The sequence below is a fragment of the Lycorma delicatula genome, chromosome 4 (genome assembly GCF_047948215.1).
Source record: "Lycorma delicatula isolate Av1 chromosome 4, ASM4794821v1, whole genome shotgun sequence".
NCBI classification, from domain to species: Eukaryota; Metazoa; Arthropoda; class Insecta; order Hemiptera; family Fulgoridae; genus Lycorma; species Lycorma delicatula.
In genome coordinates this window covers 62032950-62051527 of record NC_134458.1, presented here as the reverse complement: position 1 = coordinate 62051527, position 18578 = coordinate 62032950, and the positions used below count along the sequence as shown (strand labels likewise).

The window sequence follows — 18578 nt, the reverse complement described above, 5'->3', positions numbered from 1 at the left end:
TGATTTCATTCAGCAGCATATACTGTAATTTTAAAAAACCTGATATATCTACATTCCATTCAATGTATACATAAATGTGTGCTCAAAATAATTTTCAATAGCAACTTTTGAATTGTGAATTATTTAGTAGTAATTTTTTATTTTATTTTAATGTACTTACCTTAACATTATTTCATATGATTAGAGTCAAATAATTAATATAGATTTTAATCACATTTATTTGTTATCTTATAATCTATCTTTTAGTGACATGATCGATATAATGAATTATTTATTATATATCGAACAGAATAAAAGATTTATTTATTTTTAGTTTACCAAAAGACATACCACACTCTTGATGAGCCATTCTGTTTAACTTGGTCATTATCATAGCAGCATTAACCGCTAGTTGCCTAACATGATTAACAAAAAGCATGTTAATTGCATGAAATAAATTACTAGTCAGCTGCATGAAAGCGACTGTTCACTTGCTCAATAAGCTCTCACTTATCATATTTGTCAATATTACCTTGATGAAACTAGTTAATCTGATTGGAATCAGAGGTTACCTTGTTATTGATGATATTAGCTGTAACACCACAACAGATGAGTTCGTGTGTGAGTTTCTCACTGAAGTACATTTTCAGCTGTTTTTGTCAACCTTATATGCCTGAGATGAGAGTTACAATGGTGACTACTCCAACAACTGTAATGTGTCACTTGATGCATCCACCATGACTGATAGTATGCTGAATTATGAACACAGTAGACTCAGTAGCAGAACAACTGTCCAGTACCAGATTGGTAAAGAAGAGCTAGCACTCCTCTGGATGTCTGTTTCAGGGTAGTTGGACATTCACCAAAGTATAAATTGATGAAATCCCAGGCTCACCAAAGAAAAAAATGCAGACGGTGGTGGATGATATCTAAGTTGCTTCCCTCATTTGTGGGCAGAAGAGACTGATGGTATTTTTTTTTTGTTAGGTATTTGCCAACACCAAATTCTAGGTGACAGTTCCTTGTGACACTTCCGGTCACACACCAACCCCCCTCCATTCCTAGCCCTGATGGATTTTAATAGGACAACAAACGTTCCGGTGATGGTGTAGTGGTCACCATAGTTCCCTTATAAACCATAAAGGACAGGCAAATTAAGACAGCATAAACCATGGCTTTCCTTTTGAGTCAGCACATGGAAAAAACTATTCGGTGTATCTCAAGAAGAAAAACCCAGCAACATACACAATTCTGGACTCCTGTGTCCAGAGCTCGGAACTTGCCGTTATTGACTGCTTAAAACGAGTGAGTGGTGAAATTTAGGCAGTTGAAAGGATTGTAGCATGAAGTAAGATCAAATAAAATCAATCTCTAATTATTTCCACTGAATATTTAATACTGAAAATGTCTACTGGAAGGAAATACCAGCTTTTTGGAAACAGCCTCATTCTATGGTACTTGGCAACAGCCTTGATAGATAATTTGCTTTATTTGTCCGAATTGAAAACCAGTAAAATGTTTGGGGCTTCAATGTCGTCCAGTGCCAAATGCATGTTTGTGTTGGTGGTGACCAATAATTATGATCCGCATAGGGTAGGAATTAATGTTATATCCAAAAACATCAAAGACCATTTATTGTTAAATGGAACTTAGAAGTACTGATCCACAGGGGAAGATATCCTCCATATGATGGTTTTGATTGCAACACCACATCCTCTGAACCTAGCCCTTATAGGCTTTACTGGGGGTCATCTTCAGTACCTCAGTAATGATATCTTTCAGTCAAGCCTCAACCAGGATACGACTGATGGAAATGCCACAAGTTACATTCCCGTTGGTGTACCACTAACTAGCATAAACTCCAAACAAAACACATTAGCCAAGTCTCAAACAAGACTGAATGACTTTCTAAGAACAAAGGAGCTGAACTCTACCAACGTGAAAAGTAAAAATGAGTTCGACACACAATGAATCATAAAATGCAACACAAAACCATTAACAAAACATAACAATAACAATAAATAATGTAACATAAAACATAACTATTGAAAAACAAACATATCTATAACCAAACAGAAACAAAAATGGCAACAGTTTAGCAAACCATAAAACAAAATAACAATAAAAGTAAACATAAACACAAAGAAGGAAAGACCAAGCAGAACATCACACCCCTTCAGCAATCCTTTCTTTCACCAAATATGTGATGCTTCTACAATATCCTTCTACAATCATGCATTCGACTTGGCTTTTCCAATTAAGACGGAAATCAAGTTTCGAACTGATAACATCAAGCCAACAAATGGTCTCCATGCACATTGTCATAACTTTTCTTTTTCTTTCTACTGTTAAGCCTCCAGTAATTATCTTTCAGATAATACTTCAGAGGATGATATGTATGAGTGTAAATGAAGTGTAGCACGGTACAGTCTCAGTTTGACCATTCCTGACATGTGAGGTTAATTGAAACCCAGCCACCAAAGAACACTGGTATCCACGATCTAGTATTCAAATCCATGTAAAAATAACTGACTTTACTAGGATTTGAATGCTGGAACTCTTGACTTCCAAATCAGCTGATTTGGGAAGATGCATTCACCACTAGACCAACCCGGTGGGTTATTAAGTCATACCTAACATATTCATATACTACATGATAAGCATTGTTCAATAATCCACATTGCGGACACATACCAGAGTCCGCCTGGCTGAATTTCTGTAGTCAGTCCTGAAAAGTGCCATGTCCTGAAAGAAATTGTTACATACTTGTTCGGGTGTACCCAAGTGGCATCCTGCAGATCAACAACATTAGGGAAAAGATCATGAGAATAATGCCCACACTGTCTCATTCCATCTGGCCTGCCCCAGGCCGACAACATGGTGTTGTGTCACTTTTATTTTCTCTGAAATCAATTCACTTGACTTCTTAGCAACATAATGCTGTTGCCTCTCAGATGCAATCAAGTCTGTTGGTTTCATGCCTGTAATCACCAAGATCGCCTCCCTTGAAATTGTACAGTAACTTCCCGTTACCATTAGCAATCTAAGGCATTGAGGCCATAATAAAATATTCTGATAGCTTTTAAATTTTAGCCTATCCACCCAAACAGGTATTGCTTATAGCATAACTGCCTTGCAGACGCCCTTATGCAAGATACTCATAGTCTTAAAATTAAGACCCCAATTAGAATTGACCATACGTCAAATTCCAAAGAAGGCATTACAGGCCTTCCCTGCGACACACTGGAGATGCTACTTAAACTGCAATTTCTGTTCAAGAAACACTCCAGATACTTTTGAACTGAACATATTTAATATGTAGGCCTGACATTGATACGCGGACTTGCCACCTCACAGCCAAATGGCCTTTGAGGAGCATCTTCATGGTCTTCTCTGGACCAAATGTCATCTTATGTTGATGAACTCACAGCTATCCTGCATGCTTGAGTGGCTCAGAATTCAACCTCTCTCCATGAACCTCCTTCGACCAGCAGGGGCCTATCATCAGCATAAATTATGATGCAACACCTGCTGAGCAACCTCAGCCACAGAAGTGAATCAAACTCCACCACCCATAATAATGGACCATACATAATGCCCTGCGGACAACCCTTGGATGGTGTCTTCCCCAATTCATGGCTGTCCTCACGGATCAGCACATCCCAATGCCTGAAATAACTTTGCTTAACCTGCAACTCACATACAGTACAATCTCTCTTTTGTAATAGGTATATAGCAGAAGAGGCTATCACGAGTTATTAAATGCGCAGAAACGTCCAAGAAAATTCCTAGGACATATTCCTCCCAACTGGAGATTACCACACTCATCTCATGAAGTATGGCATCCTCAGAATTCTTTCCAAGACAAACCCCGTACTGATTATCCATTAGAAAACTGCGCAGGTCAACCTCTCATATATACGAAGGTACAGAACCTTTTCAAAGACCTTACCAATAATCACCAGTAACGCCAATGGCCTATATGACAAACTAACAGTGGGATCCTTGTCATCACCTTTAAACAATAATTTCAATAATTTTCTTGTTTGGAGGAAGTACCCTCCAAACAAGAAAACCCATGTGATAATTTTCACACTTACCCCTACTGAACAATCATGGAGCTCCGCCATTATCCCATTGAAGCTAGGAGCCTTACCTCTACGTAGACTACAGACAGCTTGACACACCTCTGCCTCATTTCTAAGGACAATGTACCCCTGCAAAACTGAGTAACTTACTGGGGTGTAACATCACGTCTCACCTGCTGATGGTATGTGGTCTTACCTACTTCAGTATCATCAGGCAGTAAATCGTCAAGAAGTCGGTACAAAATTTCAGACATGTCTGAAATTACACCGGGCCGGGTCAAGAGAGCGGACAGAAGAATATCCTTTCGTTGTTGTGTCCCAAGACCCTATACACAATTCCCCAAGGAACCTTGTTCCCCTATTCATGCACAAAGGAATGCCAGGAATACCTCTTCACTCTCCAAACTTTATGAAAATATCAAGATCTAAGATCTCTGTATTCACCTGCAGTTCCTGATCACTCTCACATTGAGATGCTCTCCGCAAACGACAGACAGCCTGTTTCATAACAGTCAATTCCCTGTTCCACCATGGAGCAATCCTCTCTCGACCAGAACTACAAGGAGCTGAACATTTGCTCCAGTTTCAGATTGTGATTTTCCATTCTGAAAGTGCTATATATAATAGTTAAATTATGTCATTATCACATTTCCTCATTATTCTTTTTCAGTGCATGGATGCTATATTTTGCCCATATTTTATTATTTATTCTTCCTTTACCCCTTGCAAAAAATCCTAAGTTATTCTGAAAATAATTTAGATACATAGTATTTTTTCTCTTTCTCTGAAGACCTCACATTCTGAACATCTACTCCTAGATTCATCCTAAATCTCAACAGATTATTTGGATTGTAAGAAAATATGGCACTGTGATCTGAAAGACCAAATAATACAATTCAATTTAAATTATTCTGTGATGCTGAAAGCAAAAATTCATGAATCAGCTGTAGTATAATATTCATATGAAGTGTGATGTATGAAACACAGTTATATGCCATTTTTTATGAGTTTTGTTGCTTATTGTTTTAAAAACCCATTGTTTAATGTTATTAAATTTCCATTCTACATACAGTTATGTTGTGATGATGTTGTACTGTATTCAGTTGAAAACTTATATTTGTTAAACTTTCATTAAATCAATGAACGCAGTTATTGCACAAAAAAAGTGTGATCTTTCAAACTTCTTGAAGCCACAACCATACATTGATGATAGATGTTATCAGTTTTATGGACTGATAATACCCATATTGCACTTTTAACATTTGCTATCACCCAACTTGTTTGTTAGTACACTATAAGAAAATATATTTTACCTAAAACAAAATGGCTGGTAATAGTGTAATAGAAAACATAATCCATTTCAAAATTAGATTCCCTTTGCTGGCCGTTATGAAGGAAAATGGTCTCTCTGAAAACCTGCAACTCCTGTGTTTACAAAGAAGATAGATTGTTAAGAGTTTCCATGCATTATTGAAATGTTATACTTTCTGTAAAATGTATTTACTTAAAAGCTTTTACAGTGGTTAATTGAATGTAGAAGCATACCTATTTATTTAAAAATATTTTGTGAAGATGGTCTCCATTGTATTCATGTTGTGATAAATTCATAATGTAAAAATACTTTTCAATTTTGTTGTAGTAGCTTTCATTTATTACATGTTTCTCATGTTTTGTTTTATTTTGTAATAATGGCTTGTGAATTATAGGGAAATTTAAAATCTTTAATTTCACAATCATTTATAGCTAATGACTTACTAACTGTGCAATTTTCAGATAATCTACCATTATGTCTATCTCTTGTTTTCTCATACTAAATTTTTAAGTGTCATAAAAATAGAATATAGATGCTAAAAATAAATCGTTATAAATAATTATTATAAGTGTTTTGAAATATGTAAAAAATTATAAATTTATTACTGAATGAATATTGACAGGGTGCAAAATTTGGACAAATATTGAAAGAAAAACTGATGTAATAAAAGGAATGGCATGTAGAAAATTAATTAATGTTATGTATATAACATTGATAGTTTCTTCTAATTGTTAGATAAAAGAATAGATGTAGTATTCATGCACTGGATAAACAAGGAATGTATGAATTAAAAGTTAAAAATAGCTAAGTGAGAAAATTAATGAAATTGAAATTAATTACGAAACTCTGAATATCTTCACTGAGATTACATTAAGGAAAAATGTAAACATTAGTCAGTGCTTTTGGATAATTTTTAGTACACAGCATTTTGAACAGATCTGTGATCAGTTTGTATTGCGTATTTCATTCAGATATGCTCTGGAACATTTGTCACGGATAGTACGGATCCTTTCAGTGCCAGGTGGATGTGGGTTGCTGGTTGGACTTGGTGGGTCTGGTCGTAGATCTCTTACAATTTTAGCTGCTGCAGTTTGTGGTCATGAAGTTTTCCTTCCAAAAGTGACTAAAAGTTATGGTAATTATTTACATGATTAAACATTAAATAAATTATCGAGTATCAATCTTACTGCTTTCTTTTAAAGATAATTTATTTTTCCTTTATCACAAGTACTTACAGTTCATATTCATTGGGTGAATAAAGTACATATATTTAATCAATCATAAGGATTTAAGTTTAAAAAAAAGAATGTTATTCTTCTTTTGTATCTTAAAAATCTTTTAATCAATTAAATATATCTTCACTTGAAGCAAAGGAAACTGAAAAGAGAAAAGGAAATTATCTAAAGAAAAAGCAGCAAGTATAATGTTTGGTTAATAATTTATCTTTATCTTTCTGATATGATATGATATGTTTCATTAAATTGTTTTTTAATAAAAGATTAATATAAATTGATGTTCTTAGAGAAATATTCAACAACTATGACGATGCATTCAAAGTTTCTACTTATTTGATAGTATTGCTGTGTAAGTACAGTATACAGCAATATTATAATTTGTAATTCAAAATTAAAGTGTTGGTAATGGAAAAACATTTCTAAGAGCTTTTTCATGCAAAGAATTATCTACTTCTTCAGTAAGTAGCTCAGATATTCTATTTATATAGTAACTTATTTTGAACAAAAGTAAATCTGCACAGGTAACAGTTTGGAGGGGAGCAAAGTGGTTGTTGTAAAGGCTCAGGGAAGTTCCTATGCTAATCTTCTTCGGATGCTCAAGACAAAAGCCTCGGAGGAGGCTGACAAAGTCCTCTCCCTTAGAAGAGGAAAAAATGAGGGACTAGAAGTCTGCATTAAGGGGGCTCAGCAGACAGAAAAACTGAAAAGTATCCTTCGGGACAGAGCCACTGACCTGCAGGTTATGGCGATAGGTATGTGGTAGTTCATATCAAGGACTTAGACGTGGACACAACAGAGGGCGAGATCAGTGAGGCAATAGTGGATGTGATTGGTTCCTCACTGAGAAGAGCATACAGTGACACTCAGAATGTTACTGTCACCACCAGTTACCAAGCTGCCAATAAGTTAATTGCTAGCAGAATTAAGATCGGGTGAGTCCACTGTCGGGCCTACAACTGGGTTGATTCAATATGGTGCTACAAATGTTAGTCTACAAGACACAGGAATGCAGACTGCAAAGGGCCTGACAGGGCAACACTTTGTTATAATTGTGGAGGCAGTGGGCACCTTGTAAGGGACTGTCATGAGGCTATGAGGTGCCTCGATTGTAATCAAACCGACCACCGCATCAGAGGCAAGACGTGTACCAGAAATAAGCATGATTAAGATCATGCTTACAAATGCCAATTGTAGCATCCTCTCTCATAATATGGTAGGGGAGGTTGCAAGGGAATGTGACGTGAATATTATAGTCACTTTGGAGCCCAATATAGACACAGCTGCCAGACATGATTGGTGTTCTGATGCGGCCAGAAATGTTGCATTAGTCAGTATCAGTAACAGACACAGATGGCAATTGTTGCACCGTGGCAACAGTATCTTGGCTGTTCAGTTAAATGGTTCATGCTCACTGGAGCGTATGTTAGTCCAAACATCTCCTTAAACGAGTACACTGCTTATATTGGTGCACTACAGGATGTCGTTGCTGGGTCGCATAGATAGCACCTTGTTGGGTGACCTTAATTGTCATACTGTGGCAGCTGGCTACTCTCACAATAATAGGAGGGGCAAAGTTCTTGCTGATATGCTGTACACTTTGGGCCTTAGGTGTCTGAACGATGGTACCCCCATGTATGTGGCACATGGATGCAACACTGTCTTGGACCTAGCTGTAGTGGATGGAAGGTGGGAAGGTGAACGCTTTTACTGGAGAATTCTGGACAAAGAGATTGTTAGTGACCATCGAGCTGCGCTCCAGGAAAACTATGAGGCACTAACTAGTGACTCAAGTGGACACAAACCACCTCGACTTATTCGAGCCCAGATCGACACTGTTGTTGGTCGTGTTGCTGGTAAACTCTATGACGGCCGGATTGTTACCCCAGAGATACTACAGGAGCTCATAACAAGAGAAATGGCCCGGCTTTCGACCACGCGTAGGCGTTTCCACTCAGTCTATTGATGGACTAACGAGATCGCCGACCAGAGGCGAGTTCTCCAGGCACATCGCCGCAGGTAACAACAGCTGAGGAGGGCAGGCGGTCCTACCTATGAAGAAGCCGCTAACAATTTTGTTACAGCACGGAAGACGTTGAATTTCAAAATCAAGGACTCCAAACGGCGGAAATGACAAGAGCTATGCCTCGACCTGGATACTGATCCGTGGGGACGGGCATATCAAGTGGTATTGAAGAAGTTAGAGAGGCTCTTGGCCGCTCTCACGGCCTCGCAGGTCGCACAGATTAATTTACTCTTTCCGGGTGTAGACCACGATATAGTGGAACATGTAGAATGCGGCGGTTGCTGTTTCAGACAGGAAGAGGTTGCCATTGTAATTGACCGCTTACGGGATAAGAAAAGTCCGGGACCAGACGGCATCACAGCCGCCGTTCTCAAGGAATTAATGCAGGTGGTCCCCTGGGAAACGACAGACGTAGCGAGTAATGTCTACAAAACAGGTCCTTCCCGAGGTGTTGGAAGGAATCCCGCGTGGTCTTCTTCCCAAAGAAAACCGGCAACACGGTTGGCACAGATTATCGGCCGCTTTGTCTAATTAATAATATGGGCAAGGCGGTCGAGAGGATGGTGGCGGGAAGATTGCTAGAAGAGGTAGATGACAGCTTACATACTAATCACTACGGCTTCAGACGGGGGCGTTCAGCCCTACATGCCCTGCAGCATGTAGTCTCCTGGACTCGGAGAAACAGACAGGGCACATGGCGAACAGACGGATGCCGCTAATGATTTCACTTGACGTGCGTAATGCTTTTGGGTCAGTTCTCTGGGACTCCATAATGGTTGGTCTTTCTGCCAAGGGTGTTAGCAATTATTTAAGACGACAGATTGGTGAATTCTTGGCGGGACGGCGGATGATGGCTGACACGTTGGACAGTTCGACGGAGTGCGGCCTAAGTCGGGGAGTACCTCAAGGATCGTCTTGGGTCCCCTGTTGTGACTCATAGTTTATGACGGGGTCTTGCGTATTCCACTGCCCGCAGATACTGAGGTTATAGCCTATGCTGACGCCCTTTCCGTCCTGGTTAGCGGCAGAACTGACGGGGAGCTGGAAGAGAAGGGAAACCTGGCGTTGCAGACGGTCCATGAATGGTTAGGGAATCACGGCATGAAATTATCTATAGGTAAATGCGGATATATCTTATTCACCGGACGACGGATGATCAGAGATTTTGACTTGCGAGTGGGAGGTCAGTCATTACAGAGGAAGCCATGTATACGGTATTTAAGAGTACAGTTGAACAAGGATCTGCTTTTTCGCCAACATGTCTTGGATAGATGGAATAGAGCAGGTAAAACGATCCGGGCACCAAATGCTTTCTTAGCAGGACATCCCAACCCCGTAGGGGGAAGACACCCGACTTGTGACGCTTCCGGTCGCCATACCACCCCCCCCGTTCCTATTCCGTATGGGCTTTAACGGGAGTCGTCTTTCACCCTCTAACTTTTCACATCTCATAGTAATAAGCCAGGCCTCGTTGGGATGCCGCCGATGTAAATGCCTCGGTAGACATTTACATCGGTGATTTTCAACTCGGTTTTTGCCTTCGCTGTAGGCCTCGTCCGGACATCTTGATTGTCCTACATTGTTACCCTCTGAACTAGCTAACCGAGTTCGAGGAAGCACGAACCCCGCGCCTAGTTCTACCTTTAATTTGAACCAATCTCTAATAAATGTCTCGAAATACGAGGCAATTTAACAAAAACATACCACCGGAAATGTTGTTCGCAACAACGAAATTTAGTCCTAGTTCCCTTAGTGAACTCCAGTTCATACCCCTGACTTTGTTTCATTATGGACTCCGGTCTGGTCTACGAGGGAGAGGCGGACAGACCTCCTACTCCCACTCAGCTCCATCGCAGAGTCCCGCGTGACATTTACTTAATTTCGACTATCATCGAGATGCCGCTACACCTCACGGCTGCTTGGGATCAATGCCCTGGGCAGTGCAGTCGCCGTTCCGCCGACAGCTAAACAGTCAAAATAATCACCACAAATTTAATCTAACCTGCCTTGATGCCAGCACCTCTACCTTCGACCAATCAACTGCCCAGGCGGTTCCTAGCCACCCGGGGTGCTACTGTATACACCTTCGGCCATCCTGCTCAGGGCGAAGAAGCGAAGGAAACCAGCCACAATTGTCTATTCTCTGCGAGTCTTCCAGTTGACTCGCAGATCAAAGAAGGAGTCCACTCTCTCGAGTTCCCTAACAACTCTGGTACGTTCAGCATCGTATTGGGCACAAACATAGAGGACATGGTCCACAGTATCATTGACCCTACACTCTGGATACAAGCCGGAGTCAACCAAACCAAACCTAACCAAACTATTCCTAAAGGCACCATGTCCTGAAAGGAATTAAATTGTTCTATAATTGTTCCTAGCCAAACTTGTTCTCTCCTTTCTGCGGTTTGAGGCATGCAATGTCTATGACCGAGCCCCAGTCTCTAGCAGGCGGCCCAGACACGACATAATCGGGCCTGGTAACCATTCGTTGGGGATTAGAGGCAGGCATTTAAAAGATCTGACCAAGGGGTTGACCTGCCATCTTGGACATACTGCTGCTGGGTGGGGAGGCCCCCTTAGAGTATAAGGACACTCTCTCAGGCTGAGTTCTACTTAGCTGTAAATCTGGCCTGGGGGAGTAGGGTTAAAAAAAAGACAGAAGGAAACAGTTTGGTATTAACAAGTAAGATTCTGATGCACTTGAGAGGTGTGATGGAAAGGGCTTTATGTTAGTGTTTACCAGGTTGTTAGAAATTTGAGAAGAAAACAGATCATACGCTTATTTCCAAAGGGAATTTTATTTACTGAAATAAAAGTTACTATTAAATTTACTTCTATAATTTATGATATTAAAAAGTTACTATGTAATTACTTAGACTTAGATGCAGTACTTACCATCTGATCCAGGAGCTCCTTTATGGCAGCTGATTATATGTTGGCAGTAGAGGAGGTAGATGCTGCTTATATACCAGTTCTGTTGAACACTTTTTTTTGTATGTAAAAAGTACACGTGAATGATAATATCTAGTTATTTAACAATAGACATTTGGAATTTAGAAAAATTACTTAAACATATGCAGATTCTAAATTCAGTACAGTGAATGAATTAAGTACAGATACTATCTGTATCCTCACCATAATCTTATTTGAAAATGAGGAAATCAAAGTATTCAAGAAGCCCCCTGAGAAAATTTAAAAACTCCATAGAATTAAGAGAAAGTATTTATTAGTTTTTTGGTCTTATAACCATACAATGGTTTGTTTTTTTTACTAGAGTTATAGTTTGAGTTATAACTGTGGCTTTCTTATGAATGAAATTCGATTGATTTGACCCAGGTTTTCTCATAGCTATTGCTTTTATGTATTTGTGTATGACAAGAAAAAATATTATTCCCTGTTTACAATTTAAATATTTATTTTGATCTGTTAAGCTTAAAATATTTTAAGTGATGCTGTAGCACAGTTATGCTTAGCTACTAAGTATTAATGAAGATAATTGTTTTAGGATGAATCGGGGAAAAAAAGAGTACAAAAATCTTTTATCCCCTTCATTTTTTAAAAATTAATGCAAAAAACTAATCTGAAATGTAATAAACGTGGTAAAATAATTAGGTTAGAGCCTGAATAGAAATTAATGGAAAGCACATCAACCCGTTCAAGTGACTGATGAGAAAAATATTACAATCCATCATTTTTTTATGATGTAAATATAAAATTACTAGATAAATGACTGTTTGGAACATATTCTTATGTGTTGTCTGATGTATAGTTTACTCTAAACTACAGTAAAAGAACAAAAACATAGGAAGTGCTTACACAACCTTTAACAGAAATCATCAACCCACTTTTTACTGAAGAGATTTGGATTCTGTTTTAGAATTTCTTTGTTTATTATTTTTTTGTTATTGTTGAACTCAAATCGCAACCTTTGTGATATGACTTTTTCTTTAGTTCACTCTGAAATATTTATGTTGTTTTGTCTTGTTTTTAGGGTTTAAAGAATGGCGTGAGGACATAAAATATGTTCTAAAAATTTCAGGTGGCCATAATAAACATGTAGTCTTTATATTTACTGAAGATCAGATACGAGATGATTACTTTCTTCAAGATATTGATGTTCTTCTCAATTCTGGTGAAGTTCCTAATATATTTTGTATTGAGGAGATTCAAGATATTTTAGAGGTATATTAAATTAGATACTGTGTATATGTTCTAATATAGAATTCAATAATTTAACATAGATATCAAAAATTGAAAGTGTGTCAGAATGGTACAGGCAGTTAGCACTTACCTTCCTATGCTCACAACAAATGAGTTATATTTTAATGCTATTAGCCTTCAGCAAGCTGTACATGATCAAAGAAGCTGCATTCATTACCAGGAAATTTCCAGAATATTATATGTAGCAACAATGCAATAAATATTATTTTTAGCAACAGAACAATAAAAATAAAAAAGCCATTTGAGAGTCTTCTTTCAAACGTTAAATCACCTTTAATTTTTTTTTTTCATTATAAATTGCTAAATTAGTATGTTTTATGTAAATAAAAAGTTAAATGTGCCCCCTTAGACTCTCTGCTCTCCCCCCCCCCCCACACACACACACACATACACACACACGCACTAACATTGGCAAATGAACTGATCACTTTTTTTTCATCTTTTATGACCGCACTTTAGTCAGTCCATTATCTAAATCTTTAAAGGGACCTTGTGGTCCTCTCGGTACTACTTCATACGTTCCGATTTCTGTGTTTCTGGTGTTGAAAATGTTCGTGTTGTGAATTTCTTTCTCGTGAACGTGAAGCGAGTGTTTTTGTCCTTGATTTTTTTGTATAATTTTGTCTATGATGTCTTCTGATATTAGGGCAATTTCCTTCAGATCCTCTTATTTCTCTGACCCATCTGCTGTCTGTCTTTATGTTTTTAGTTGAGATTGTGCTGTACCAGCTGTTTCAGAAGTCTTGAATCTTACATCCCCATGATATGTCCAAAGAATCCTAGTCTCCTCTTACGCATGGTTAGTGATGGGTTCTAACTCTTGACACATCACTTTGTTGAACACTTTCCACCACTGCCTGTCTTTCTGGTACTTTTTATTGATGCAGGTTCTTCCAGTTCTTCTTTTGATTTTCTGGAATTTGATGGTCTTTGATTGGTTGTTCAGATGGATGAATGTTTCTGCTGCTTATGTGGCTTCTGATTTTATAACTGTGTTGTGGTGTCTTATTTTTGCATTTATGGATAGACATTTTTACTGTATGTGTACTAAGTGAATTTTTGTGCTTTAGCTAGTTTGTTTGTTATTGTTTGGATTGAAGTTTTTTCATTTAGGTACTTTGTTATTATTTCTCTGAGGTATTTAAATTGGGTTACTATTTTGACTTTATTGCCATTTATGTTTGCTTCTTTTAATTGTATTAGTTTTTGAGGCATAATTTCCTTCTTTTTGACTGAAATTTTGAGATCATTTTTATTTGTAATGTTTTGAAGTTCTAATATCTGCGTTTTAGCTTCATAGATGTTGTTTGCTTGCAGTGTCAAGTCATCTTGGCGAAACGAAGGCAGTTTGTTTTGATTTTTTGAGTGGCATGTTTTGAGCCATTCCTTCATTACCATTTCCAGACTGCAGTTGAGTAGTAGTAACAGTGAGAGTCCATCGCCTTGGTGCAGTCCTGTTTTGATCTCAAATGAGATTCAAAGAGTTCGTCTCTGAATTTCACTTATAACTTAGTGTTTTTGAGGGTCAATTTTATAATTTTTATTAATTTGGAATGTAGTCCAACTTATATTAGAATTTTTAGTATGGATTCTCTGTGGAAGCAATCATTTGTTTTCTTTAACTCTACAAACATTATCACCATGTGTCTGCTTCTTTTTCTGTTGTAATCCATTATTAGGTTGAGACTCATGAACTGGTCTGGACAGCTCCCCTAGAGTCTCAAACCTCCCTGGTATTCTCCTAGTTCTTTCTTGAATTGTAAACTGATCCTATTGAGGATGTTTCTTGAAAGAATTTTGTATGTTGTGTCTAGGAGTGAGATTCTGTTGTAGATGTTAAAAGTCTGTTGTACCTGTTTTTATGTATATTAGGTGAATAATGGCTGTCATCCATTGTTCTGGTAGTTCTTCTTTGACCAGATGTTGACAAACTGTTGATGAAGGGTGATTTTTGCTGGTCTTCCTGCATGTTTCCAGATCTCTACAAAGATCTGATCTTCTCCTGCAGCTTTATAATTCTTCATTTCAACCAGTGCTTGGTAGAGTTCTTTTATTGTGGGAGGGTTGATGTTTCCCAGTGGTATTATTGAGGTGCTGGTGTTGAAGTCAGTCTACCACTCTTAACACTGGATGACAGCCCTTACCCACCTGCTACACAAAAAAGCAGACAAAATAGACTCTTACAACTACGTGGGAATCTCAGGCTCCTAGTAGGCTACAATATACAGAGTTCTTTTGAAACTTGGTTCAATCCTTCTTTTCCAAAACTCTGCACTCTTCTTTATCACAAAATTCTACAGTTTTTCTCCTCTTTGCTTCCGAAGAAAGATGTTCTCCAAGATAATGGTTTTTATGTGGACAACCTCAGAAGTTGTGGAAGTAGAAGTTTCCATAAACCTATAATTCGCAGTCAATATGTTACAAGGTGCAGGCGGAAAGACGATTGGGTATGCCCTGAGCCCATTGATCCTGTTTGGGTTCCTCAGTCAGTTGCCTCTCACAGATTTAAGCCAGACCAGGGAGTCAGATACTGTCTGACCTATGGTTCCAACATCCCAGGCTCACTTGTAGCAGTAAGGGCTTCGATACCCTTACCCACAGGACAACCCCTGCTGAGGACCAAAGTGACTGACTCACATGGGTGACACAAGACTTCAGCAGGGCAAGCTCATAGCAGCTCACCCTCAACCCAGCTCCACAACTGGGAAGAGGGATGAGAACTCCCCGTCCGGACTTCACCCAGCATCGATATAAACCAGATCATAGCCATGTCTCCTGCCACCACTGCAAACAGCAAACTGAGAAGCACAACTGCAACCGGCTCAGACAACTTGGGACTGCCAATCCCATACTATTCTTCTTCTCCTCCTCCTCCACCCTCCTCCTTGTTGTCATTGTCATCATTAATTGTTAAAATATAAGTGTTGTTTATCAGATGATAAGCAGATATTAAAACCTTACCAGTATATTTTTGTAGTGTAATGAACACTACTCATTTTCATAAACAGTCAGTTCTGTCTTTTGACTTTAAAAGTGAGTATTGATTAGAATGTTGTTTCAGGGCGAAAAGTAGCATTTTACAAATAAAAAACATTGAAAATTTTAATAATGAAATTGTTAGATATTTATTTTATGATCTTTTTGTTTGTTATTAAATAGTTACAGAATATGAAAATTAACATGCTTTTCTAACTTTTTAATTGATTTCATGTAAATCGCTTAACGGTAAGTTACTGTCATTAACACAAACTCATTCTTCTGTTTTCAGTCAGTACGATTGGCTGCCCAAGGTGGAAATAGGAATTTAGATATTCATCCTTTAACTGTTCTATCATTTTTCAAGTCTAGATGTAAAGAAAATTTACATATTATACTGTGTCTTAGTGCAAGTAGCTCTGCATTTAGAAACCGTCTTCGGTTGTATCCATCATTTGTCAATTGTTGCATTATTGACTGGTTTGAGGTAATTAATGAAACAAATTTATCTGCTAATAAACTAGATTGTAAATCAGGTTGGCAATACTACCTTTATGTTTTGAAATTAATTTGAATGCTACTTATTGTTGTAAAATTGTGGTTACATGTTAATAATAAGCATTAGACAGTTTAGTGGTTTTTGACATAATTTTGATTGTGTTTAGTTATTTTTGAGAATCAAATTATGAAGTATTTTTGAGTATGTTGTACTCAAAACTATTCTTACATTTATCCAACTGAATTTGGATTTAAAAAAGTGAAATTCCATTTTGAATTTTTGTTTTGAAAAAATGCGGCATCTCTTCATTCATGCAGAACATACTGTTATGATTTTGTGTATGGCTTTTGTGATGGAAATGCTCCAGTTGCAGTGAAAGAGTACCAACATAGGTATCGTGGACTACTAGTTTCAAACCGTAAAGTATTTTTTAGAGTTTTTAAGAATCTTCATGAGAATGGTTTACTTCCCAGTGCTTATGTTTCATCCAAACATCAACCAGTATATGATGATGAAAGGGAAAAAACTTTTCTGGTTGTACAACTTAGCCTTACAATGAGTACGATAAGAATCTCTACGCAACTCGGCATTCCACAAAGTACAGTATGGAGGACATTCATGCTTATGGACTACATCCTTATCACGTTCAGAAAGTTCAACACCTCCACCTCGGTGACCATGCCAGATGACTGCAGTTTTGTTAGTAGGTTAACAATAACTACCACTTAATTCCATTCATACTATTTGCAGACGAATCTATTTTTACCCATAAAAAGGGTGGATAAAGTATTAAAAAAATAATAAATTTAAAATCATCATTGTACAACATCTTTATCGTGTCAAAACTTTGGTAATTTTTACTCGTACTGGTAATCTAATAAATCTTTAATTCAAAAATTATAGTACTATTCTCTTTTGGTGAATTTAATTGGTTTGCCTCCTTAGAAGATATACCACCATTTCTTCACAAAAGCAAATGAAATATTATAGACTTCAGTAGTTTAATGTTGATTCTATAAAACATTAAGAAATAAAGTAAAAGTTAAGAAATAAGTCTTGTACCTGTATTGTTCAAGTTAAGCTCTTATTTGAGATCCATTTAAAGGTTATGTTTAGACTAAATTCTCAATAATTATTCCAAATTTTATTATGTGACATCAGAGTTCATATCGTGCATTACTGTCATTGTTCTACTAGTTTCATGTGTTTAAATAAGATCAGTTTAAATAATAGGTAGTCTAAAAAGTATTGAGCCTGTTGTGCACAAGATAGCGTTAGCATATTCTTGCAGAAGTGTTGGAAGACCAGCATGTAAGGAGTCATGATATCACCTATGACTTAAACAACCATCACTAAACAGTATTAAACCATTTGAAGAAAACTGGCTACAAAACGAAGCTCGATATTTGGGTGTCAATGATCTGATTTAGAAAAATTTACTTGATCGAATTTCTGTCGGTGAATCTCTACTGAAAGATAACAGAATCTACCCATTTCTAAATTGGTTAATGATGAGTGATGAAAAGTGGATAACCTATGTTAACAATGTGTGAAAAAGATCTTGGTTGAAGTGAGGAGAAGCATCACAGTCTATGGAAAAGCCCACACTGATGCCCAAGAAGGTTATACTGTGTGTTTGGTGGGATTGGAAGGGCATCATGCATCATGAGCTACTATTGCCAGGCAGAATGGTAGACTCAGACCTGTACTGTCGACAATTAGCATGATTGCACCTAGCAATTAAAAAGAAACAACCTGAACCTGGTAAAAATGACCAAAGTGTGTGTTGTATACCACACTGACTGCACACCACATACATTTTTAATAACCTGTCAAAAATTGAGAAAACTTGAATGGGAGATTTTAATGCATTCACCATATAGCCTGACCTGGCACCATCAGATTATCAGTTGTTTCAGTCTCTGCAGAACTCCCTGAATGGTGTTAAGTTAGTTTCAAAAGAGGCCTGTAAAAATCACATATCACAGTTTTTTGACCAGAAACCACAGAAGTTCTGTAGCAACAGGATTATGGTATTGCTGGAAAAATGACAAAAGGTCGTAGGAAAAAATGGTGCATATGTGGTCTCATAATGTTATTTTTCAATAACAATAAATGTATTCTCAGTTTTGGCTTCTAAAGTATTATCAATACATTTTAGACAACCTATATAACTAAATATTTAAGCGATGATAAATTCTGCTCCAATATTACCATTGAGCTGACATGAGCTATCACTGTTGTT

General features: G+C 37.6%; 1 protein-coding gene across 1 annotated transcript in view; it reads left to right on the top strand.

Annotated features, from left to right (window-relative positions):
* The window catches only part of Dhc62B (Dynein heavy chain at 62B), a 253254-nt gene that overhangs the window by 98159 nt on the left and 136517 nt on the right, over positions 1 to 18578 (top strand). The window contains exons 29-31 of the mRNA XM_075361705.1: positions 6351 to 6514; positions 12629 to 12819; positions 16127 to 16321. Coding sequence (XP_075217820.1) covers positions 6351 to 6514; positions 12629 to 12819; positions 16127 to 16321 — 550 coding nt within the window. The remainder of the gene's footprint in view (positions 1 to 6350; positions 6515 to 12628; positions 12820 to 16126; positions 16322 to 18578) is intronic.